The sequence below is a fragment of the Carassius auratus genome, chromosome 27, assembly GCF_003368295.1.
Source record: "Carassius auratus strain Wakin chromosome 27, ASM336829v1, whole genome shotgun sequence".
Lineage (NCBI taxonomy): Eukaryota > Metazoa > Chordata > Actinopteri > Cypriniformes > Cyprinidae > Carassius > Carassius auratus.
The window spans coordinates 10,554,652-10,582,150 of record NC_039269.1 but is presented as its reverse complement, the minus strand read 5'-3'; the positions used below and the strand labels follow the sequence as shown (position 1 = coordinate 10,582,150).

At 36.8% G+C, this 27,499-nt stretch overlaps 1 protein-coding gene across 1 annotated transcript in view; it reads right to left on the bottom strand.

Annotated features, from left to right (window-relative positions):
* Nucleotides 1-27,499, bottom strand: part of lamc1 (laminin, gamma 1) — a 56,000-nt gene that overhangs the window by 22,248 nt on the left and 6,253 nt on the right. Inside the window, exon 2 of the mRNA XM_026205834.1 lies at nucleotides 770-1,074. Within this exon, the coding sequence (XP_026061619.1) occupies nucleotides 770-1,074 (305 nt within the window). The remainder of the gene's footprint in view (nucleotides 1-769; nucleotides 1,075-27,499) is intronic.

The window sequence follows — 27,499 nt, the reverse complement described above, 5'->3', positions numbered from 1 at the left end:
GATGTTACTCTCCACCCCAATTCGTCTAAATCGCACTATACTGGTGTCATTCATTCATGCTCGATTTGTGCCGTTGAAATGAACATCATACGTACATAATTCCCCTTCTTAGAAATAACAAACAATTCAGGACAGTGATGTCACTCTCCACCAATGCCATCCAAATCTTTCTAAACCAATGCCGTTAGATTGTGCTCGATTTGTGCTGTTAAAAGAAACCAAACCAGCACAAACGTTTGTTATTATGGCACAAATGTAGCACAAATGAATGACATAGTGGTTGCTGAAAACTCCGCTAGGAATACAAAATAAATGCAGACAAATCATCAAGGTAGATGTGATCCACTTCAATCCTACTATTTCACTATTACTTTATAATTTTAGCAATTGTTTAATGATTTTCTGTTATTGCAGTTACAACAGCAACTAGAAAACCAGTAAATACAGTAAATGGAAATTTAGTTTTACTGATATATTTCGCAAATACTCATATCTCTCACATGCAAACGCTTCTAAATTACGAGCTGTTTGTTTGAGGCTGCGGAACGTTGCTCAACCTGGACTAAAAAAAAAACTTGGAAAAGGAACTTGGCTGCAGTCGCACATTACTACACAACAACACATCTGGAAACTGAGTTTTCGATTCCCACCAATAACTTTGTTACGTCTGAGACTGTGAATGGTGTGAACGCTTTTCATGACTGAGTTAAGAGTAATCCAGGGAAGGTGAGTGAGAGCTCAAAAAGAGAAACATAGAAGGCTGGTTTACCTGCAGTACAGGGCTGTTGTCAAAGTTATATGCACTGGGTCGGCCCTCGAGTGTCGAGAAGGCCACGTTTCCTCCGGTGAGAGGCGAGATGTCGCTAAACTCGTCTGTGCACAGAGCCTGCTGCTCGTCCTCACCGGTGCGGATGAAGCCACGGTTGATTTTGCTGAAGGTCTTCTCGCAGGAGCCGCTGTAATACTGGTAGGGGATCCAGGGCCCGTCTTGACTAGTGCGCTTGTAGATGGCAAAGCTCTCAGGACGGCTGGTGTGAAACTTCAGACGCACATAGGTGATGTCGAAAGACTTGCCTAGAAAAAGAGAGAACGCATTATTGAGCGTTACAGTTAATTCTTCATTCCTTCAAAACACACACACACAAAAAAAAAAAACTAAAATGTAACAGTATAAAAGCAATGAACTGGGGATGGAAGGATCATTACCAGTCTTAATATTTAATGCAAACAAGGGAAAGACACAGATAAGCATATGATCAGATATGGTGAGGATATGCAGCATATATTTAGGTAAACAGACATGAGATGTGCTCTATAATGTAGAGGGACTGCAAGGCAGATATCACACAGACAGACCGGTAGTAGTGTCTGCAGACTAAAAGTAGAACGGAGTTCAGATAAAGCGAAAGATGAAAGATGACTGGATACCATATGCTCTCTTTCCTAAACAATCTGTGCTTGGGTACGGCGCACTAGCAGATAGAGCTGGATTCAAGGACTGGATAAGACACTAAGTCAGCCGTGCAGGTTCCAAACATACACACATCTCTGACAGACTGCCCAGAAAAAGGGATCAAGGTTAAGCAGACAAGCCTGAATTTACACACAGCTGGCATAATGTCACGCAAACATAACCTCGTTTCACTCAAAATGCCTAAGAGCTCCTTCCTGTCTGATAAGATCTGCAAATCCGTGCCCTCAAATTTCCATTGTCCTGGTCAGGACCATAACCACCTTAGAAATTAGATGGGGATGCCTCAATTTTCAAATGATTGTGGCATAATGTTTTTGGTGTATTATTTATTCAAAATACAATGAAATGTATAAATACAAATCACCTGCATACACCACTTCTATGATGAGCATGTTTGTAATTTCGGACTTTTTGGATTAGTTCAGGTTGTAAAATGTGTTCATGGTGTTTATGAATTAATTTATATAATAATAAAAAAAAGGAAAATCAAAATATTCACCATATACACTACCTTTCATTTTCAAAACATGGCGCATTTTAAACGTTTTTTTGCTTTAAATCTCTTTTTATCCTTTTTAAACAACCTTTTTTAAAATCTCTGCTGCAATTTGAATCATTTCATCATCAACCAGCCTAAGCTATTATACGGAGCGTGTACAAACATATTTTTTCATGTCTGAGCAAGCTGTGTGTGTTTGGGAGAGACTGCAACCAGGGGTCAAATGGAAATGGTATGGAGAGACATCATTTATTTAGCGTGAAGAAAATGACACCATCTTTCAGCAAGGCCACGGGGGTGATTTGGGGGGACGAATGTTTGCTCTAGCAAAGAATTTGCTCTCCAAACAATTCTGCAAAAACTAGGATCAACTGTGTGTTAAGTACATACACAGAGATTGCATCAAAAAGTTAAACTACAGCTAAAACAGGGACTGATTTAAAGCAATGACAAAGAGACTCATACCTTGCAGCAGTCTCTGAGGGCACTATGGCTGTTAACATGAAAATGAACTTGCTGGCTTTTAGGAGCCCTCGGCACACATCATGCTTCAAGGTCAAAGTTTAAGAGAATTGAGTGAGATTTTTACAACAGGGCGTGCACTTTATGCTTTTCTGTCATTAAATGAGTTGAAAATGCCTCACGTAGTGCTTAACAAAAGTTGAAAATGACTCAAAGGTGAATCAAAGATTTCAAAGGATCAATCAGCACAAAATAGATAGTTATCAAGCTCCGAAAGGAATAGTAAAAAAAAAAAAAAACAACAACAAAAAAAAACAGAACTTCTTCATAACATTTTTTCTTTACACAAGCTCATGTAATATGGACGCGGTTTTCAATTAAAGTGGATGTTGACATTTTGCTATCCAACTATGCTAAACAAATTCATGATGTTAATGTTTAAGATAAAAAGCACTTGCACTATATATACAACATAAACATTGCTTAAAAAAATAAAAATACTTTCCTCAAAAATTAACATTGTCAATTATGTTACATCCCAACTTAGGGACCAACATAAAAAAAAAAAAAAAATTTTTTAAAACAAACTGCAATAGCCATTGATGAAATATTTGAGAAAAAGCAAAAGCAACAAAATTCATTCAAGAGTAAATCAATTTTTTTTTTTTTTGGACCCCATTGACCTTCATTGTATGGACAAAAGCATATTTTGTGTTTTACATAACTGGGTTAGGAGAAACATTGAGGTGAGTAAATGTGAGATTTTTTTATGTTTGAGTGAAATATCATTTTAAGTGACCAGAAACATAAAAACACGATTGCACTGGCCTTTGCAAAAAAAATTAAAATGATGTTGGTCACGCTCATGAAATAAGACAGTATTCCCTTGCATGCACACGGAAAAATTCCAGGACAGCATAACAGAGTGTCAAAAGGTTTTTTCCAGCAACAGTTTTATCCAATAGTTCCAATAGTTTCAAATTCTACTTCTCTCTTGGCGGACAACTTACTCTTACTCACAACCCTTATCCAGATGTTTTCAAGCCATTATTTTACCTTTATTTGTTTCATGATCATATCGTAACGCACTGCAAGTCAAGTGCAAACTTGAAAGAACATTGGGCCTAAACAGGACCATTTCCCATTCAAGTGTTGCTCTGAACACTGGAACAACCCAAGGCTTCCACGTATGGCACTGCTATGCCATGGATCCGACAAAAGCAGGATGACTTTTAAAAACTTTATACCCAAACAGCGTTCACATGTGAGTCGTACATGTTCTTTTGCTGACTGCGCTGGCGTCACGGTGAACAGTGCCATCATTGATGCCTCACCTCTGAAGTCTCCCCGGCATTCTTACAAAACAAGACAATCCAAATCTTTTGGCAAAGCCTTGAAGAATCGAGCCAGAAGCTGGCTGAGAGGAAAACAAAAAAGCTCCTTCACGTAGCCAATGCGCTTCAGGGGAACAGACAAAGAGCACTTGAGCATTGACTCGTAGTGCTCACTGGAGCTCAAAGGCATGAGTGAAGCCAGGGCACACATGAAGAGCAAAGGGTCTGGCCCTGTGGGGGACATTGCACTGGACGGTCTTTGAACTTACACTTGATGACATCTCATCTTTGTCACCAAGCCATTGAAAACTAAGAGGGTGTGATTTCAGGGTCTACATGAGGCCCTTTCACACTGCCATTCCGGCAAGTACACGGGTAAAGTTTTCTGGCAATTGTTCCCGGGTCACTAGATTTTGCACTTTCACACTGCCAATGATTACCCGGGATATGTGCGTGCTTTCACACACAACCCGTAAAGATCCCGTAACGACACGTGTAAGGGTGTGACGTGTAATGTACGAGCCGAAAACGTGCCGTATGAAAAGGGGCTATAGGGTTTCAAACATCTCCAAACAATGTTGAAATGATTATAACAGTCAAAATAATTACAATTTAAAATTATATCACTGCAGCAAAGGTGATAAGAGGAGGTTTAAAAAAAAAGAAAAAAAAAGAAAAGAAAAGAAACATCTTAAGAAATATGCAATCAGCTTAAAAAAAAACATTGGAAACCTGATGTTCTCGTGATCCCTAAAATATTGCACATCCTTTGGGCGATTAATCATTTCCTTTGGGTCAGCAAAGCAGACATTACACAGACCTAAACCATCATCGACTGCAGCTGTGAGGGAAGTAGCCACAGGTGTCCCCTGAAGCTGAGAAAAATCACAAAGAGCAGAAAGAGACTCTTTCTCATCGTGTACACCAGCTGGAAGAAATGCTACGATGGCCAACATACTAGAAGAGATGAAAAAAATAATCTTTATTCATTCAGACTTTATTTCAGAATGTAAAAGAATTTGTGGAGATAGGCCTAAACTTTATTTAGTGCTCATTATTTTCTATAATTTTGTGATTGCTGGTTTTATTTGATAATTCTCATGGGAAAAAGTCACTCTCTCTGCTCATGAACTAACTCGACTGATGTATTGAGGTCTACTCCAGGAGTTAAAAAGCTTTTCACAAACTCAACTTAATTAGGCTTACATGGAGGCAAATTAAAGGGTTCTTTTATCTTCACATTAATGGGAAATTCCTCTGCGCATAATCACTTATTCATTACTGCAGCCACTGAATGCAGATATTAAGTTGACTTTAATCCATAAATACAGTGGGGTCTGAAAGTCTGCTACTCCTAGTGAACTTTTTTTTTTTATGTAATACAACACGTTTAATTACGCTTTATGATATTTAAATTTGCGTATATGATTATCTAAAATATTTTATTTCTGTAATACACAGAAAACTATTTACTGCCTTAGAAACTACATTATAAATAAAAACAATAAAGAAATATAACTAAAAATATTAAATATAAATTAAAAAAGAAACTTATTTAGCCATTTTTATAGTAACTTAAAAAGTTTTTTTTTGTTTAAATGTCCAAATTTTTCTTAAAGTTTCAGATATTTGTATCCCTCAGTATATTCCCAATATAGGTTTGTGTAAATAATACAATAAAATGCTGCCAGGTTATTTCACTCTTGACGAAGTTGTAAGAAGTCCGTGAAGACTGTTATGCATTTTGTGGCACCTGAATGACAGCAGTATGGGTTTAACCCAGCTCTACAAGTTCAGGATCGCCGTGAACAGAGGAAAAAGAGAAATTCCACCACTCCTTCCAGAACAATCAGGGTATTGATGATAAAAACTGTGGGGCTCCCCACTGTGAGGCTGAATAGATAGAGGACGGAAGAAACAAAACTGTACATTTCCGTGCCGCTCAGATCAAACTGTCTCCGGCATATCCACCATCAAGATTTCTGCAAATATCAAGCACGGCTTTCATGTTATCAGACAGGGATATTCTATTCCACTTCCTCTGTCTTTCACAATCTGTCCTGTCTCACACAGACAGATTCAGTCATATCTTCACCAAATATTTTTTTTTCTGCCTTACAAAGTGTCCAAACCAGCTGCAGCCTTGTGTAGCTCCACCCACTGGGAATTCTCATTGGTCTAAAATCTTGCTCCACACCTATAAAACATCTGATTTTGCATTTAGTATGGAAAACTTGTCACACTGGGCAAATTAGAACTCTTATTACACGGATAACACCGTTTGGTCTGATCTGGGTTTAGGTGCCTTGTTCAAGCTCATAATATCTCTGGTTTATCAACCTTGGGGACTGAGGCTTTGCTGCAGGCGCATTAGGATGCAATTTCTCTCCGTCTCATACCTGTAACCAGAACTGAAACTGTGTGACAAGGACAAGAGGAGTTAGTATGAGTAGAATGACAAACAAGGAAGAGTTTATACCATTAAGCAATTCTCATGATTTATAAGTGGTCGTAGTTTTATAAAAAAAAACAAAAAAAAAAAAAACATACTGTATGTTTCAGAACTCAAACATCTAAAGATCATGGGTTTGAGTGCAAAAGACTTCACTGTTATTATAAAAGAGAGAGGATGTAAATGTATGGCATTACAAGGAGGTGAGGAAGTTCATGAAACAGCAGTGTGGTTCAGTGGGACTTAGCTGGTCATTATGAAAGATGAGAGAAGGGCTCAGGCAACACGCTGAGGCTTGTGTGTTAATCATAAAAACACAGGCCTTGCTAACCTACGACTCCATTCGATTCTATTCAGTAAGATTTCTTTAAAGAAAGTTCTTTCATTCAGCAAGGACACATTAAATTGAACAAGTGTCAGTAAAGACTTAGATTGTTGCAAAAAAATCTATTCATCAAATAATTCTGAAAAAAAAAAATTTAATCACAGTTTCTACAAAAATAAAAGCAGCAAAAAAGCTTTCAATATTAATAATTCATAACATTGATGTTTCCTGAAGACCAAATCAGCATATTATAATGACTTCTGAAGGATTGTGACACTGATGGCAGCTGAAAATTAAACCTTTTGTCAAGACAGGAATAAATGACATTCTAAAATGTATTAAAATGGAAAACAGTTTCACAATTTCACAACATTACTGTTTTTACTCTACTGTTGATCAAATAAATGCAACCCGGGTGAGCAGAAGATTCTTCTTAAAACTAAAAAACACCTTTTATTATTTTATATTAATTTAAAAGGTCGCTAAACTTGAAATGTTTAACATGATATTTAACGTAACTACACAATTTGTGCATTACATTTTTTCCCCTCACAGTGTCAAAGCATTTCAGCTGCTGCAACACTGCAATTCTCTTCCCATAAAGAAACTTTGTTCTACATTCTGCCCTGCTAAAGTCCAAGCTGAATTCCATTCATTAAGTTTTAGACCTGTGGCAAACCAGCACCACAAACAGATGTGCGCATAGAGCTTGTGGAGCTATATATCATAACATTTCAGAATGAGTCCAACACTGAAAAGTGAATGAAGAAAAGCAGCAGCTGTCTAAAGAGACCACCATAAATCCCCTTTAAACGGAGTGTGAGGAGAGACAGTGACCAGAGCCTTGAGACGAGAACACATCGGCCCTGAATGAGAGACTTAATTCAGGAACATTGAAGAGATACTGTACATCCTTGAGTTTTCACTCCCACTAGAGTTTTCAATGGCTCCTTAACAGTTCCTCCTTAAACAAGATGACCAGCCTCTGATTAGAGCGAGTGTAAAGAAAACACAAAAACGAAAACAGTATCTCTGTTAGGAATACCAGTCTAATGAAGAAGAGGGACTAGTTCTCAAAGGACTTGTGCGTTCTTGCTTGGCAAGGTGGAGGGCAAAAGATTTAGCCTTTAAAAGTGTCAAACGCATTTATTTGTGTGCCGAAGGTAAATCCAAGTTTTATGGGGGAAATGACTAAACTGAAAAGCCTTTTGAAATGGAGAGGCCGTTGACTAGTCTCCTTTCAAAAGGAGGCGCTGCCAAGAGGCCCGGCTCTGAAAATCACATCACATTAACATGGTCAGTCTTGTTGGTATGCAACTGTCACATGGCCCCAATTAAATCCTATTAAAACAAACACCAAATAACCCCGAATCACAAACGAAACACTAATGCGCAGGTCTCATCGTGTGGGGGAAGTTCTGCACATTCAAGGGTTTCCAACGTGAGATCCAGATCTTTGCCATCAGGGATTCCATTCAGGATTGACATTCCTGGGTTAGGGAGAAAAAGAAAAAAAAAGGTGGAGCGCATTGCAAAAGGCCATACTATGAATTCACACCTTTGCATTTACCTTCAAGCCCTATTGGAGATGTGTGAGGTGATAAAGACCTACGACAATAGAGCTACAGCTCTGTTAAAACAAAAGAAAGATGCATTCATTCAACAAAGCTGTAAATGGAGTCTCGGGCCCCAGGCTGACTGGCTCACAGGGGACGACAGTGATTCACAAAGTTGTTTACAAGACGGAGTAAAGCTCTGAATAAGTGGCTGCATTATCCAAGCAACTCTGAGGCTTTACTGTTGTGAGTTTACTGCTGCCCGAATGTTTTAATCATGGCTTAATTGATTATGAGTCATTCTAAAATGCCATGTGACTTTTTGTAGAGAGAAATTTACGGTGTGGAAAAACCATTCAGTCCGTTTTTGGCATTCCCTACAAGAACAAGGAATTGGATTTGGTGATTCTGAGGGGAGGCGTTGGTCACTTCACAACAGTCTTCTGTCATAAGGGAGATATTCATCTCAAATAAAAAAAATTGTCAAATAACCACATTCATATTTTACTAAACAAAAATAAATTAATTTAAACTGAAATAATACAATTATGGTTGTTGTTATTTTTGTTATTCATAAAATAGATTCTCACTACTGTAAATTATTCAATCTGGAAATGAATTTACTCTCTATATTTTTAAATAGTTTCCAGACACAAAATAAGGATTTCACACATGACAGTATGAGAATTCAAGATTCAAGATTGTTTTATTGGTCAAATACATGGTTATATGGAATTAGGGGAGATTATGCACTTTATTGCAATACCACAGTAAAAACTAATGACTGCTTCTGCTGTGAAATATGACTCTTTTGTGAGACTGACTCCAGCTTTGCTGCAAACAAAACTAAATAAATCACATCCAGCTTTTATAAAACAATGACAATTCTTTTATACTCAACTATTTCAACACTAGACGGTCTGTAGGGTAAGGTAACTAAGCTTGCACCTCTCTCTGCATTCCTTCAGCACTCTTCCAAACCTCTCAAACACAGCCTGAGGTGTCCGAGAGAGAGAGAGAGAGAGAGAGAGAGAGAGAGAGAGAGAGAGAGAGAGAGAGAGAGAGAGAGAGAGAGACCCTCAGGGAAGCAGTAGGATTAGGGGGTGCTGTTTGAGGACATGAGTGGGGGGCTGTCCGGAGGGAAAGCCTCAGCCCAAAGCTACAGTCCAATTAGACTTCCTCTCATGACCTCACTGCATTCTTTCGTGGTGGGATGAACAATGACAGCTTTGAGTTTTTAAATGTGTGGGCATGACAGTTTTTTTCCTGTACATCATTTTTCGCCATCTGCCCATCGGCCTGCTGGGAGATATTTCGAACATCTGTTAGCATCCACACTCCCACAACACACCATCAGCCTGGACGGCACAAACTGTACTGAAAGTTGTTGCAACACATTTCACAGAGGTATAAAGAATTATTCAGTAGGAATAATTCCGTTGGATACGATTTTAAGAGTACATATTTTGGGATAAAACAATAGCCTTTATATATAATTGAAACACACATACATTTTGATAGTGATGCATGTTCATATGCTCAAAATAAGCACAGCTGGGTTTACTCAGGTTCACACAGGAAACTGATGCTTATTTCATCATTTGCAAACTTGACAATTGTTCCGCCCTTCACACAAATCAACCAAAAAGGCAAAGAAACAAAATGTTCTACATTTAAACAGGCTTTCAAGCATTATTTCCTGGCAGTGGAGTTAAACAGCTGTCTGTACCACTCGCATCTGATTTCCAAACTGACAAATTATATGACCTCTAGTCTAATCTTGTTAAATAACCGTATTGCTCTGAGATCTCGAACACTTGTCGATCTAAATGTATTGCTCAATTTTCTAATTAACCAGTAACTTGCAAGACTTGAGAAAGACAAATCAGTCACGTAAAAACATGGCTTCCCAGCAACAGTCAAGCTCAATTTAACTTGCAACCCAAGTAAAACAGACCCCTTCCTTTCTGTTACCCACAACGGTTCATATGGAGATAACAGGGACAGAAGTAGATTGTGAGAAATCACATAGAAACCAATCAGCAATCAGTAGTGTAACTGACCATTATGTACTACTGATTTTACAGCAGGTGGGTGGAGTGAAGGAGGATGGCATGCATTACAATACAATAGAGGAATCTGAGGAATGCAGTAGTTGAGCCCAGAGCCCTTTATGAAATGAATCAGAGAGCGTATGATCTGTTAATGAAAAAAAAAAAAAGGAAAACTGTACTCCTCTGCTTACTGGACAAGCGATTAAAGCATCGAGACAGTTACAATAGACAACAAGAAGATGGTTGAAAATGTGAACTTAGCCACTCATTTGAAGCTTGAATATCTTTGTGTTTCTATCGCATTTGCATGGGGTTCAAACGGACATGAATGGAGTGCAAACTGTGTGTCCAATTATTATTAGTGTTCGACAGCACTTGATTGCATTGCCTAATGAAGTTTTTTTTGTCTGGCTGATAAGTATCGTAAGTAGGACTTTTATTTTGACAGCTCTGAGAATTCAGCACCTGAACGCAGATTTGCAGAATCTCCCACTGTTGATTTCATTTGTATTCATGTTTCTAACCATTTCTTTATTTATGAAAGAGCCATAATATAATTACAAGATCACAAAGTTGCTATCTAAAAATATAAGTGGTTTATATTTCTATTTTTTTCTTAGTTAATAAAAAAAAATGGTTTCACTTTTAAAGTATTTCTAATTAGCATTATATAAAATAAATTTAATTGCAGCAATTGTTATGCTTATGTTATTTACTATCTTTAAATTAAACCGTGATATAGATATAGGTTTATATTGCCAACCCTCATCTATAGAATATGAGCATTGGGTCAAAAAAAAAAAAAACATATTGGTTGACAATATAATCATAATAAAATAAACAAGCAAAATCTCTGATTGAACAAACCACAGTAGGGTTGTACAATGGACAAATGACTTAAAATAAAATAATTAAATAAAAACCTCAGCAAGTTTCTTTTCAAACTGCTGTAAAAGCTCATTGCATATGCTGAGAATGCAACATGTGAAACTAAACTTTCCTAGCTAGAAGTATTTACAGATTATAACAGTATTTACCTTATTTTTTCTTAAACTTTATTATAGACATTTTCCATTCCAATATTGACTATATTTTCCACAAGATCCAAAGGTGCTCAAGTTTGTGGACTTATGATTTAAACCCTCATGAATTCTTACTGATAAGAGCCATGTAAGCTGCTCTGTATTTATGATCCATCTTCACCTAAACTTAAGCACCTATTCAGGAGCTGCTGTTTGCTTGGTCTTTAGTTTTGAGAAGTGCTTGAGAAGTCAACAGCGTTAAGGTGTTGAGCTCTTGGGAGTGTAGAATTCAGAGGGGAGCGCGGGAACCCCTAGTGTGGCTCTCTGGCCAGGGTGGAGGAGGCAGGAAGGGGGGAGAATGAAAAACAGAGAGGAGGATGGGATGTAATGATTGAGTTTAATGCATGAGGCCCCCTGACTGGTTTCAGAGCAGATAGACCATGGGCCACTGGTGCGAGAATCACTAATGGCCAGCGTTGACACGAACAGGGGTGATGGTGTCTAGCTCTATGGACAACGAATCCCAAACATCTCTTAATAGGGCATCTTCTAATCTAGAGAATGAAAGGTTAAGTCAAGAGCTAGAAAAATCTAGAAATCTTGTCACAACTCAAGACTTTAATTTGATTACAGTCAAGAGATTTCCACACCAATTAGGGGTAACTGGCTTCACACTATTCCAGCCAAACAGGAGAAGTGGATGGGAAAACAAAACGAGCTATTGTGATTTTTGACAGCAATGGCCACCTACAATGACATGTGGCTACAAATGTGTGTTGCAGTGTGGGAAACCAGGGCAAACACACAGTAAAACAGGGTCACAATTCTTACTGCACAGCCTAGAAGTCAAAAGGGACAAAAAACAAAAAAAACATTTGCAATACTGTTATAGATCACACATCCTAGACTATATCCTGTTTTTGTACATAGAGGTCAACCAACATGGGTCTTTCAGTGTCCAACAGCAATATTTGCAATAAAGCTGAAGTGATATAATGTAGGCACAAAAATATACAGGTGTGTATAAGCAGTAATCAATTAGGACTGTGCAATTAATCAAAAAACTGTTTTTAAAAGCTCAATTTCACAAAAATTTAAGTATAGTCAATTTATTCATGTTGTTAAAAGCATGAAAAATAACTTTCTGAACTGCTCCTCAGGAAGATAACAATATATACTCTCAGAAAATGGACATGTAAAGTCATCTTTTAGCTCAGGGTGTGTGTCTAAATGGTCAAATACATGCAAAAAATGTGTTAAAATGTGGCATTTAGTGATTATTCATGTATACCTTTGTCGTCATGTAATAAATGATGAACATAAAGAGCTGAGAATTAAAATAAACACGTTACGGTAAATTTGATCAGTGCGGCTCTTCAAGTGACAGCAGGCTAATATTCCTGCTGCGACTGTGTGCTTAATATTAATCAAACAACAAAAAGACAAATTCAAAAAAAAAATAAATAAATAAAATAAAAAATAAATAAAAACACACTGCTCGAGTAAAGGATTTTTGTAGCTTTAAAAAGACACAAATCTTTTTATAGTTAAGACTATGCCGTTTTATTTTACATTTGATTATTCATTTCTGAAGTAGGCTGTTAACTGCTTGAGACTTGCATAAAAAAAATCATTAAAGCAAAGTTTGTTTCATTTGTATCTTTTTATTCTATTATATTTGTCTTTGCTTTTTTATTACTGTCAGATTTCTGTCATCACTGGTTCGAGGCGGAGCTTCAAGGCATTAATGCATTTTAAACCACATTGCAGTCCAGACGCACAGTGACTCCAGCCACACATCACAGCCTCATGCGAACCACATCAGATAGCGTTCAGAGACAAGTCTTTGTGGTTGACTAGTCATAACAATGGGCTTTTCTTATGCTGGAACTCCACACATGGTGGTAGCTTTTTGAGTTCTAGACAGCCGGAGAAGCTAAGTGCTAACTAGTCTGGTCTTGTTCAGTCTGGCGTTAAAAATAGTAAAAGTGTGTATGATCAGTCAGTCTGTGAACTCATGAAATGCAATTAAAAGGTCATCTGCAAATCCAGAGATCAGTCAAACAGCATTTCAATCATTCAAAGCATTTCATCTCAAACTTAAAGAAATATTCTGGGTTCACGACAAGATGAGCTGAATTGACAGAATTTGCAGCATAATGTTGATTTTTTTTTTTAGTTAGAGCGAGGCACTTTCAATTAGTAAATGTACAGTATATAGAAGAGTTAAGAATTAACTCAGTAACATTCATAACTTTACATTGACAAAATCTATTCCACGGTGCTTCGGTTCAACACTCACTTTACTGTTCATTAACTTCAGGCCTTTAAGGCATGCGACGGCTTCGTTCCAAACCGACAAAAATCTCAAACCTCTCTAGAGGAGTTGAACTTGGGGAAAAGGGAGGAGGATGTTTTAACCTATTCGAGATCATGAGTGGAAAAAGCGGACATTGTTAAACAGATGCATGTTTAAACATGGATGCAGGACATGGGACAGCTGCATAAACAGTTACTGAAGTGCTGCCAAGCTCCTCATTCAGCCCTCCTCCTCAAATAACCCACCATGTGCCGGAGTACATGATATTTTAAGGGCTTTCTCAAGAAGAGATGGATCACTGTCTAAGTGAAGGGTCAAAGAAATAACAATCCCTGATATTATTTACTACATCCTTTATTTAAACTTCCGACTTCTCAGGGTTACAACATCTTCAGGGTCAATCAGCCAACTCTGAAATCTTGGAATATTTAGACCACTAGTCACGATTTAGTCACTAAACAACTGTGTCTGATGAGCATAAAGATGGGCTTTGAAGGTGTTTGTCTTCTCGTACTTGGTTTTTGATATCAGTCCAGGTAGTATGCTAAACGTTCTTATTTTGAAAGTTCCCACACTTTTGTCCAAGAAATTACCATGATTTTCTCATGACTTTATAGTTGTTAATTACTGGATAAAGAACTTTAATAAAGATTTTATAGATATCACACTCACAAAAAAATTCCTTGTCAAAAAAAGGAGCATGCGCGCACACACACACACACACACACACACAGACACACACTTTAAATGAATGTAATGTAAATGTAAATTAAATGACAATTAAATAAAATGTATTCAAAACACACAGACAAAGACAACTAATCACAAAACAATTTCTAGGGAAAAAAACTGTTGGTGTAATAAAGGATTTGGGTGCTCATGCCTATTAGAACATGGAAAATATATTTCAAAGCAACATGGAAATGAACAAATATGCTTTGGCAAAAAACAAACATCCTGTTTGCGTGAGCATAGCTAACAGAGTTACCTGCTCGCATAAAAACTCAAGGTCATGTGTGTCAAATGTTTGTCTGCTGAGTGGAACTTGTCGAGAGCAGCTGCAGTAAAGGTCTTCACGGGTGACACTAACAAGAGGATTTCAGTGTAGAGTTTCAGTCTCCTGTGTGTAAAACACTTGGTGTGTTGGAAACATTCTCCATAATTATCCGTTTATGGCTTCTTCTCCTTTTTTCCCCTCTCTCTTTACCTCTACTATAAGAGGATGGTTCTTTACACTAAACAAGGTAAAATTACACTGCAAGCATCTGCATGCCTGCACAATGCATCTCTTTCCATCTTCTCACATTCACACACACATAAACACAGACTGCATCTATAATTAGGAGAAAAGTCTCCCTGAGGCATTTAATCATTTCCTGTGCAACAAATGAGACAAAGAGGAAGACGCACACAAGCCCCCCCACAAACAGTCCAGAGAGCTTCCTTCAGCGGTGCCTCCGGAGGTCAGGAGCCTCTCTCGGGCCTAAACCGCTAACTCTGTCCCATTCCCACAGCCCCGGGTTCGACTATGGCTGGGATTGGGGTTTTATCAAGTCAGGGTCTATGGATGATGAGATCATAAACCGATGTCTTATTTCCCAATTTTGGCAATGTACAAGAAATTGTACTATTGCTTTGAAACAACTCATGGAAAAGTAGATGAACAGCGGTCATCATTTCCTCACATTGTTTCAAATGTTTTTGTCCATATACTGAAAGTCATACATGGGTTTGGAACGAATATGTAGATAAATACATGAAGACAGAATTTTCATGTCCATCACAATATATTTCTTCATTTCAGTTTTTCTTTAGATCGTTTGTGGGCTCCATCTCACCTGGTTGAACATTGATGGCAACATTGGTCATCTTCCTCAGACGCACCATATTAATATTAATATCTTTACCTTTGAACTATAACATAGGCTGATTATTCTGATAGACTGAAACAAAAGTGCTACAGTCAGAATATTAAAAGCTGCTGCAGAGTTGCTGTAGAAAGTAGAAAAAAAAGCAAACAAAGACAAAAAACACTTTGCTGAAGATGGGCTCATTGAAAAAGCAAATTCATTCTCTGCCAGCAGGAGGCACTTTTGGATTGGCAGAAACAACAGTTTCCCTGGTAACGGCTGTACAAAAAAGCTGCACTAGACTGATAAAAGCTACGTTGTCAGATGGAAATAACGGTTCCCTTGAAAGACACATTCATATAAACTGTCAAAGCCTTTCGGAAAATCTATTTGTGGCTTCCACAAATAAATCAATGCATAGGAAACACTGGTAATGTATATTGAAATAATGAAAATGTTTAAAAATCATAACCACCAATATTGATAAAATATATATTGTGATATACATTTAATTATTGTCCAGCCCTACCTTTAAGCAATAAGGAGTCAGACTATCAACATTGAGAGGCTCAAATATATTAAAGCTGACAAGTGTGATATTTAAAACACCAGTCTTCATTTCTAATAAGGTTCAACAATCAGCTGGCAACTTCCTGTCTGTCACCCTCAGCTGTTCCCTTAATAAAACAGCGCAAAGAGCCAGCCATCAGCAGGACCACTGATAAAAGCCATTAAAGGAGCAAAAAAGATACAGCACAGATCCAAAAGTGGATAGTTGCTTTTTTCAAAGGATCCTTTTCTGAGAGTGATAAGAGGAAGGAGACATCTCTCTATCTCTCTACTTTAATATCACCCAAAGTCACTCATTCGTTGCTCTCTTCACAGCTGTAGCTGTTGGCTGAATGGTTTTGAAGATTTTCATCAAAGATTTTCTTGGGGGGTTCATCGCGAATTGTTTAGTCTGAACCAGCATGCTTTCCAAAAAAAATCAAAGGAAGTTTCAGGTTTTAACCAATCATATGACAGCATCAGTACTGAAGCCAACCCTATATCACTATACCACTAAAACTACATAATTGTTGATCAAAGGTTGAATAAAGTCGGAATTGTTTTGGGGTAAATTCTTCAATGTAAGAGCTCATCACCGAGCATGTCATTTTAAAATATTCAAGATGGCCAATTTGGCTAAATGACCAAAAAATAAAAAAAATAAATAAATAAAACCTTTATGATACCAGAAATATGTTTTTGATAGCAGAATTGTGGCCAAAACTGTAAAATGTGCAACTAGCTTTTGACTACATTGTTTCCTGTTATAGATGGGTGTGACTAGTGTTGGGCGATATGGTCATTTTTCAAATCGTCATATCGTCAGCCTGTGAGAACGATGATACACAATATTAGCGTGCATGGTTGAAGCAAGAGAGAGACTCTTTGTTTTTGTCATAGCATAACTATTTGGTGTTTTAAACAATGCATGTGCGCGAGAGAGAGCCTATGGAATCACCAGTGATCGAAAAAATATACTTTCAAACATACTGATAAACTAAAGTTAAATATAAAAATACTGTATTTAAAACAGCAAGTTTATATATACAGTCGGACACAACTGTCATATCGCGGGTCCTGTGACAAATTTGCCGCATCTGCGCACGGAAGTTATGTCTAAATATTCTGCAAAATCAGTCCAACAATTTAACCCTAATATTGGACATAAACGAACACGTTGAATATAAAGTATTTAAAACAGGTAAGTTCATATATTTGGAGTAAAGCTGAATTGAACTGATGCATCAGTCAGCTCTCCGGACCGCACACCTCATGACGAGACCGACGCACCACCACAGAAACAAGAATGAGATGCATTCTAACATAACTGTGGCATTAAACTCAGTTAGGGCCCGTTTAAAATAGTGCACATATATAGGCACATATATAGTTAAAGTGCAATGAAATATTTAAATCTGCAGACGATGTACATCTGTTTGTGGATGGAGACTTTGTAAGGGCCTAAACTATTTTTTTTTTTGCATGCATCACATTATAGTGCCGTGTGCCCTTTAAGAGACTGATCACTTAATTATAATGCACACTATTTGTTGATGACGTAGAAGGACTACGTGAGAACCACTATGGATGATAAGTTTGCTCTGCCGCCTTGTTATTATTTTGTTTTTACTTTATAACGCGTTGCTGTGTACCAGACATTCAATGTGTGGGACACCAACTCCTCAGTTTCGATCTCTTTCATTTCATGGATTTAACGAGTTATCACGTCAAAGCGTTACAACTTTTTCTCCGACTACAGGCTCTAATCCTCTTTTGCCGTGTGTGTGTGTAATGCAGTGCGAAAGGGAAATAGCAGGGCAGTTTGATAACTGAATAATAATAGGCCGCCTAATAAACATAATAATAGTTATTATTATTATTGAATACATCAATAGAAGAATGAGCCTAATATTGTCTTGACTATCGACAGAGACATCTGCCATTGTCAATATCTCTGACTATCATCGATACACAATACTATCGTCTATCGGCACAACCCTAGGTGTGACCTAAATTGTATATAATATATAATAGAAAATATAAATTATATATACATAACATAAACATACAGAATTAAGTGATGCATTAACAAATTAGGCCAATTTAAGTGATGGCAAGAAGTTCTTTGCTGAAGCCACGATATTGAGTGTTGTGTTTTCTCCCATTCATTTTTCTATGAGTGGTCACGCTCTTCCTCCTCATACTGTCTTTGGCTGTGTGAAGGCTCAGGAGACTATGCTAGGCATGCTAATGAGCACAAACTTGAAAATGCTGTTTGGTGCCAGGCAGAACATCAAGCGCATGCTATACTAGCAATCTCTTAGGACAAAAAAAGAATGGAAGTTAGTTGGGTTAGTTCAGTATGCCAGGACTAAATTTGGCCCTGAAAACTAACTGAACGTGGACAGCTACAAGACAGCTGCTACGGCTAAAACAAGCCTGCAGGAAAACTCAGGGAAAGTATCCAGAGTCTCAGGACTCATAACAGAAAATGACACAATCCTACATTTTGTCTCAAAGTGTGACAGTGCCACAACATGAACAACAGAACACATTCTTTTCAACTTTGCAATGTCTTGAACTGTTAATGACGTCCCCCTGCAAGATGTATCCCTGTATCGCTAGCAGCAGAAAGATGCAGTTGAACCAAGATATAATTTGGTGACATCTGGGAGGCAGCCAGCATTGTAATGTATTGTTCTTACTCTGCATATTTTCAATGGACAATGAGGAAAAAACCCTTTCAGACCAAATAGTGTAATCACATGGCCGGCCATCTGACAGACAGAAGAGAGGAGCTTCAGCAGACCCTGAATGTTAATTACTAACCTCTGACGCTATCATCTGACAGCTACAAGATCCTTAACACTATCGGTGCCTCGTCTCTGCTTATCTGAGAACAAGCTGATAGGAACCAAAAGGTCAACCGTTTCTCACACCAAAACATGTCCATGAAGTGCACCATTTCTGACTTTATAAGGACTTCCATTCAGCAAGGATGCATAATTGATCAAAATTGACCCGAAACACATTTATAATATTCCAAAAGATTTCAGTTTCAAATAAATTATGTTCATTTATGAAAACAAAACAAAAAACAAACATGGTATCCTGGTTTCCACCAAAATATCAGCACTCTTAAAAATGTATATATTGATTAGTGCTGGACCAGAATATTCAATTATTTGAGTTCAGTGGGTTGGCATTCAATAATCAATTTAGAGATTCGAATAATCTTTTTTTTTTTCTCGAACCCCTGGCATCTCCCATGAAACGGTTCTCATTCGCTTGAATATGAATATAATAATAAGAAATATTCCTTAAGCACCAAATCAGTTGATTTCTGAAGCATCATGTGACACTGAAGACTGAGGTAATGGCTGCTGAAAACTCAGCTTTATAAATTATATAAAAAAATAAAATAAAATAGAAAGCAGATCAAATAAATGCAACCTTGGTGAACATTAGAACATTAAAAATAAATAAAATAAACTATGTATTACTTTATAATATTAGGTAATATAATGCTGATATGTACACAACACATACTGCAGAGTTCAAACTGTACAGTCGAAACTGTAATCTGACATTAGAACCTACTTGAAATAGATGGTTTTAGAATATGGTTTTACAACAAATAGATTCAGATTCCGAATTCCAATATTATCAAACGGCCATATATTAGCAGGTTAATTAGCCAGAGTTTCATATCATTACCAAAGAAGCTAAAGCAAATTATTTGCCAATTTAGCAATGCAATTCACTATAGGCCTGACAAAAATACAGCATTTCAGCTCTAGAATGTTTAAATATTTGTTTCTGCAAAACCTCAGCATTTTATAAGGTCAAGGCGCCATGCTGTACAAAGCTCTTAAATCCGTCTTGAACCCATCCATGTAATTACGAAAAAGGAGGACTACAGAGAGCGGAACTTCATTTGCACATGACGAGTGATCGCTGATATCAGCAGTATCAAAATGAGCTATGGAAGCATATGGAAAACTTGGCTTTGGATTAATTTCCTTTCTTTTTTTTTTTTTATTACAAACAATTAGGGCATTTCTGCAAAAGCAATTTAATCCGTAAATTGCCCTGTGATCAGCTGGTGAAAAAAGGAGGGTGTTTTGGAATTAAACAGGGTCAGAAGTCAATGACAGGCTAGTGAAATAGGGAGTATGGGCGTAGGGGTACAAGTCGAGAGTGTCCTGAGGGCACCACATCCAGCAGTATGGCATGTTTCAGCATGTAGACCATCTATCAGATCCAAAGGCAATGACTAAATGAAATCTCACGGGTCACATTACGGTCAATGACATTCCTGAGTGGACACATCCCTAACTGTAGCTAATGCATAACTGGAACGTACACCTAGTTAATTTCACAACAGAAAGGGTTAATAATGCACAAGAGATACAGCATCAGCGAAAGTTGTAAAAACACAAACACATGTAAAAATATGCATAAAACATGACATTATAAAGAAAGCAAATTTAATCAAACGTCCTGTATCTATGGCAACTTTCTTGCCAATAATCAGTGAATTAGGAAAACTTCCCAGCCAAAGATGTTTCTCAGTGGCTATGAAATTGTAATTTTGTACAATTACATATATACAAATAGGAAGACAGTTTTGCTCTTTGATTTACTCATCATTAATGAAGGTCAGATTGGCATTCTTTCAATTTGATAATATATTATGAAAATCAATCAAACCAGGGGCCGGATTCACGAAGCATTCTTAAGAATAAAATTCTTCTTAACTGCCAATTTCTTCTTATTTTCTAACTTAAGAAAAAAAAGATACAAATATTTTGTATTCCCCAAAAAATCTTCTTAAGAATGTTCTTATGTTTTCTCTTAAGATTGTTCTTAAGACAAAACCTAAGAATAATTCAAATTCTTGAAAAGAATCTTCTTAAAAATCATTGTAAATAACTTCTTAAATTTAGGACAGATCCAGACTTTCCTTAATTCCCAAACAATAATTATTATTTAATGAATTTATGGGTTATTTCAAATTAATTGTTTGTTATATTTAGGCATTACAACAACAGCTACATATAATACACAGGAGGACTAGGGAGTTTTCTCAAGGGACAGTGATTACGGTTAATGTAAACATGATCGCTCATGTTTCACCTGTGTATGACGCTGCTTTTTGCAGACTTCAAAACTCATTAGCAACTGTAAAACAAGTCAGATAGGGAGCTTTAATTGAACAAGTTAATTTGAGTTTATTAATACATAATCTTTGGCAGTATTCAGCGCATATGAATGCACAGGTCGCAGTTGCTGTAGAAGCGCGGACTCAAATACCGGAAGCGTTCACTCAGATGAGAGCGCAAAAACACTGCACAAAAATGAATGAAACATATCGCTGCAGCTTGAGACAGGCTATTTTAAAAGTATTTGTTCAAAAACAGGCCGCATTAAAAATGTGAAGCTGAGCTCCAGTCAAAGTCGCGACAAAAATATACAGTCTATGGTGCGTGCTTATTACGATTATTAGGGTAATCTGCAGGAACCATTAAGGAGACAATAGTGTGAATTTAGCAGCGCGTCATGTATTCATTGAAATAATATTTTCTTCTTAAGAAAAAAATTTAGATGTTCTTAAGAATATATTTAAGAACTTAAGAATTTTTCAAGAATTGCACTTAAGAACATTCTTACGAACTTTGTGGAATTTATCTTAAGAAATTTCTTAATTTTATGAATCCGGCCCCTGGAGTCACCTGGAGGTATTAGGTATTAGTTTAAAATCCTACTTGTGGTAACATCTCCCACTCAAATATCACAAACTTCTTGCACTTCCCCTCCTTCGGGGACAACAGCGAAAGATGGACACGACACCCTGGTGACATCCATTGATGCTGAAGAAATGGTGATTTAATTTGCCAAAACTGAGCACTTTGCCACCTGCCCCCCCTTCAAGCCACTCCTGGCCCTTCAATTTACTCCCAATGGCAGGAATGTTAAGTTTTAACTTCAAAGTAAAGAGTGATGAATGGACTACAAACACAGGCCGTGGTTAAGCTTTTAGAGTGTAAATTTGGTGTTTAACATCTCATCCAGATGAAGACTTCTCTAAGACGGGGCAATGAAGTTTAGAGTAAATTCTAAATAAGAATATTCAGTTTGAAAAAGAAAACAAGAAAGAGAAGAAAGAGGGGATGGAGGGTAGTGAGAGAAAAAAAACAAGCAGACTGAAAGGTAGGGGGTGTATGAACAGACAAGTAGGAATAACTAAACAAAAAGACTAATCCAGTTACTGGATAACCCTTCCCCCATGTAAAGAAAAGAAGACAAAGGGGTTTTGTGAAGTAGAACTTGAAGAGGGTGGGCTAAAGATAGAGGGGGAGCACTGGCCCATGCCTCAGATCTAAAGATAGATTCTCACTCACACGCACACACGGCTGATGCTTCTCCGCTGGGACGGTGCTTCATTCAAGAGGCTTAAGCAGAGAGCAGCCATTCAAGACATTCCTTAAGCGGCTATACCTTTTTACTTTAATAAGCTCCTTGGTGGCATTCCTCCATCCTTACTGCTCTCAAATTTGCTGTGGACAAGTCTGTGTGTTTTTATGATTGTGGAAGAAATACATACAAAGAGAGAGTTCAGTGGTTGTTTTAAGATAAAAAATAATCTTTGATTTCCATGCAGTTACAGACAAAGGGGGAAAATGAAGTAAATCAGCTTTCAAGAAATAAACATTTTCAGACAGGCAACGAGGAACTGGACTGAATGCGTGTATGGGCATAATACACATAAATCAGATCTAAATCTTATTAAGCATAAGATAATTACCTAATGTGTATGTAATGTGTATATTTATTATGTATATCTAAATACACATGCATGCATATATATTTAAGAAAAAATATATTATGCAGGGCTGCAACAACTAATCTATAAAATCGATTATCGATAATGAAAGTCATCGACAACGATTACAGTAAGAGGAGACTGACTCTGATCAAAGTGAACATGACGTTTGTTCCTGCAGAGCATTACTGTGATTTTATTTGTCTTTATTATCTTTATTGTTTTCATTTTTGAGCTAGAGTTTTAAACTATATTCACTAGGTAGCCTACAGTGATTAACAAATTTATTAAAACAAATTCTTGGGTTAAAAAAGGTTTTTAACCAATTTTGTAAGGTTTGTGCCACTGCTGCTCTTAACTAACAGTATTGGTAATTACTAAAATATTTTTTTAGCTTGTATTGGTAAGACCTCCAATATGTGTAAGCTTTTTATTGGTAACATTAGTTAGCTATTTTTAATGCTATAAATTTAATGCAATTTTTAAGTGCTTTATAGTGTTTTTTTATTCAGATACCCAATTAGTCAAAAAGTACCTAAACAATGCCAGCAAGCATGAGAGCTGTTATCTTTTTTTGTTATTATGTGAATAAATACTATTTAGTTGTTTTGGTTTTTTGTCCAAAAATTACATTTCACATTTTTTGATTTTTTTTTTTTTTTTGACAGATTCCTATAATATTTGTGTTTTGTCTTATGACAGGTGGTCTAATAAATTGTTAAGCACTGTATGTTTTCATAGCATTCAGTTGGCACATTTGTTTTAAGGACATTGGGCAGAATGTGGAATAGTGTGTTTTTGTCAGTAAAACCAACATAAAGAAAATAGGTTTTTTAATCCAAAAAATACCTCGCCAACTTATCAATTATCAAAATAAACGTTAGTTGCAGCCCTAATATTATGTAAACAAAAACAATTTTTTTGGATACGATTTATCACAATTAATCGTCTGACAGCACTAATATAATTCAAATATAAATAATTATAAAATATAATACAGTACAAATATATTACAATAATAATAAAAAATGATCTACCAAAAAATATTGAATTTATTCACCCTGAAATCAGCTTCATAGAATAAAATCAAGTCCATCTCACAACTGTTTCTGTGTGATTGGTCAGTTTCTTTTTTTTTTGTAATCACGAAAGAAAATGAAATATAGTAGAACAATACAGAAGATGTAATCATATGAAGTGAACTAACAGAGTAAAGTATAATGTATCTTTCAAAGATAATGTATACACCATTATTCATTTACATTTCTCGAGTTTGTAGTGCTAATTACCACATCAGCCCTGCAAACTAGCATTCTGGCCAATTATCCAACACAAAGGCAGGAGGAATGTCACAACAGAGTGCAGAATTTGCTTTGCTGTTCCTCAGGAGGAGTTCGTGTTTAGACAGGAGAGACTAAAGGAAGTGACTGCTGAGACTCCGATTACAATCGTGGCTCAACGTTTGTCTGGGTGCCGGAAACCATACTGACCTTTGGTCAACAGAGTGTGTGTGAAAGATATCTTTACAAGACCTCCTAAAAAAAATCCTTTAAATATTACTGATTTGTGGGTTGGAATCGAGGCCTTACCTTAAACAGGAGATTTATGCAAGGTTGGCATGACAAATAATCTAAAAGGATAAAGGAATGTGTGAAGGAAGGATCTAATATCTAAAATCTGGCTCATGCAATGAAGTTTGGGGTCATGAAATAGTCTTGAAATTCAGCCTACATCGAAGGAGAAAAAAAGTGTTAAGCCACATAAACTGGTGAGAAAATATACCTAGGCTATTTCATAGCTTTATCTCAGTATGAAAAATAAATAAACTATTTCTGACCGTATAGAACGGATCAAAAAAGCCAAATAGTTAAAGAGTAAAACAAACTCGGTGACGTTTTGAGATTATTATTTTTCTCTTTTTGAATAATCTATCAGAAGATCATTCGTTTAAATTTTTCTGTCGAAAATTGTTTATTTTACAGGCAAAACTTAACACAGGAAATAAAATGGACTAAAACAACTATTTGCCCAGACACAAGAGGGTGGCTCATTACACATTAGGGTGTTGTTTTAGAACATGATATTTACCCCAAAACAAGATGCTAATGGAAGCCAGATTTAACAATGGAGAGTTCATTTGAAAACACTGTGAATCTCCTACCATATTAATATTGTATTGAGCCTTCAGCTAATTTTGATGGCTTGGGAATTAACTTTGCATTAATTAGGCACTTCTGAAAGTATGAAAAATGTAGACTACTGTATCAACATGCCCAAGTCAAAAATATACATTAGGCAATACCACAGATTATCAAGTCTTAGCTGATTTAAATTATAGAAAGATAAAAACACAGCAAAAAATAGTATCTAGATGTGTATTAACAGGCACAATCTTAAACGGATTACAAAAAAAAAATAAAATAAATTAAATTAAGTCAACAACATGCAAGCCAACATCCTAATTGGTTGATAGGGTTGTGCTTAAATTTGCACACCTGCATTTTTGCCATTTACCTGAATTTGCCTTCACCTGTGGTATTCATGCTTACATTCTGATGTAAAAACTGGAGTAATCAGGCATATTAAATCTCACATTGTTATGCATGTCAAAAACACTCCCAAAAATAAAACAAATCAGTTTTTCCTGAACATTTTTATGATACATTAGTGTAGCAAGCAATGGAAAAGGTTTGTCTCTAAACACAGGAAGCGAGGCTATTCACTCTCCGATTGTAAACCCCATATTTTATTCTTCTTTCAAATCATGCTTCACTGTAAAAGCATGTGCTATCACCGATGCCCGAGGGAGGGTATTTTCATAAAGTATGAACCAGCTGTGTAGTGTACACTGCCAGCTCTTTTAACCATGCGCTCCGAGGGAGTATGATGCGCTGGAAGAAATAATGAGGAATAATAAATACACTGAGTTTTTCCCATTGTGTTGGGACAACACACCTGTTCCCATCTGGCTTGTGAAGCTCTGTTTATGTGTGAAAACAGCTGTATTTGGCAACTGACAATCTGCAAGGAAGCCGAGAGATCGGATTCACACTTTAGTACTTGGATGCAACGCTTTGAAGCTTCAGAAGAACTCTTTGTTAGAAAATAACAGAGCGAGGGGCCTGACATTGGATATGTTTTGAAAAGCATGTTTTAAGTTGAGGTGTCAGTAAACTAAAAAGCTGCTTTATGACCTTATGTGGAAAGTTTAAAGTTAAATAGTGTCGAAACTTGAATGAATGACTAAATAGAGAGTTGTAAATAATTTTAAGATACAGTGATGTCCAAAATGCCACTCAAATGGCAGAATTGTGTATGGAAAATGGATAAATAAAAAATAGGCTGCTAGTATGAGCACATTTGCCAGGCCTGTCAGGCTAAATGCTAGATGAAACTGGTTGACCTATATATCACATATCAGATCACTGATATGATTTTGTTTTTGGAACTCTGCAACATGTTGCAATGCTGGCATCAGCCTAAAGGCCATTAGCTGCAGAGCTTGTGCTTATGGGACTCTTTTCCTGCTTCTGATTCCATTCTGTGAATGACAGATTTGGAAAATATCCACCACACGGTCTTATTCTTATTCTGAGTTTGAACAGTCACATTCACAACAGGAGCTACATTTCCCTTACAAGTCAAAAGAAGGAGCAAAACAATGAGGAATAACACTGTACGATTGGTTTTGAAACTAAAGCGCTGGCAGAAAGGAAACAATATGTTTTGTAATTATATGCAATCATAAAATTGGAGGTTAATGCCTGTTGTCACCAGTGAAGCCTTTAATAGGCGTCCAATTGTCTGCCTACATGCCCAATCAAAGACAATTGAGAAGAGTCAAATCCAAAGCTGAATGCTGCATACAGGTGGAGCGGAGAGCACTGAGTGCACTAAGACTTAAGGTATTGAAAGACCAAGGACAAATAATGTACAGTGTATGTGTAAAAATGTGAGAAAGTGCAGGGAGGCGGACTGTGGAAAACTTTCAGTTCCTTCTTGAATATGCACATCAAAGCAACAATACTAGTAATTACTAAGTCGTTCAGCTCTGTATGGGAAAAAAACTAAAGTAGCACACTCAAATTTTTCACTGGCATGCAAAATATATTGGCACCATATTTATGGGCTGATATTACCGATTTTTAAATTAATCACATCAATAAATTATAATTCAGCACCAGTGAAGATTTATGAAAATAAGTGCAGTGACTTAAAATCATTGTGGGGTCTCCCAATATCTCTAATTTAGCGAATTTACAGAATTCAGAAAAATCTTCTCAAACACTTTGAAGGATCTTCCTTAAATATTAGGGAAATTGTCTATAAAATGATATATACAAAAATATTACTAGCAGAAATAAAACCCTTAAAGGGGGGGGGGTGAAATGCTATTTCATGCATACTGAGTTTTTTACACTGTTAAAGAGTTGGATTCCCATGCTAAACATGGATAAAGTTTCACAAATTAAGTTGTACGTTTGAAGGAGTATTTTTGTTCCCAAAATACTCCTTCCAGTTTGTCACAAGTTTCGGAAAGTTTTTTTCGAGTATGGCTCTGTGTGACGTTAGATGGAGCGGAATTTCCTTATATGGATCCTAAGGGCACGTCTGCCGGAAGAGCGCGCGCTCCCGTATAGCGAGGCTGAGCAGCACAGACATTTCACTGATCAGAGCGAGAGCGTCGCGAAAAGTCACAAAATAAGTGTGTTTTTGGTTGCCAGGGCAAGACAACCCTGCACAGATTACCAAAAAAAAACAGCATTAAGGGACCAG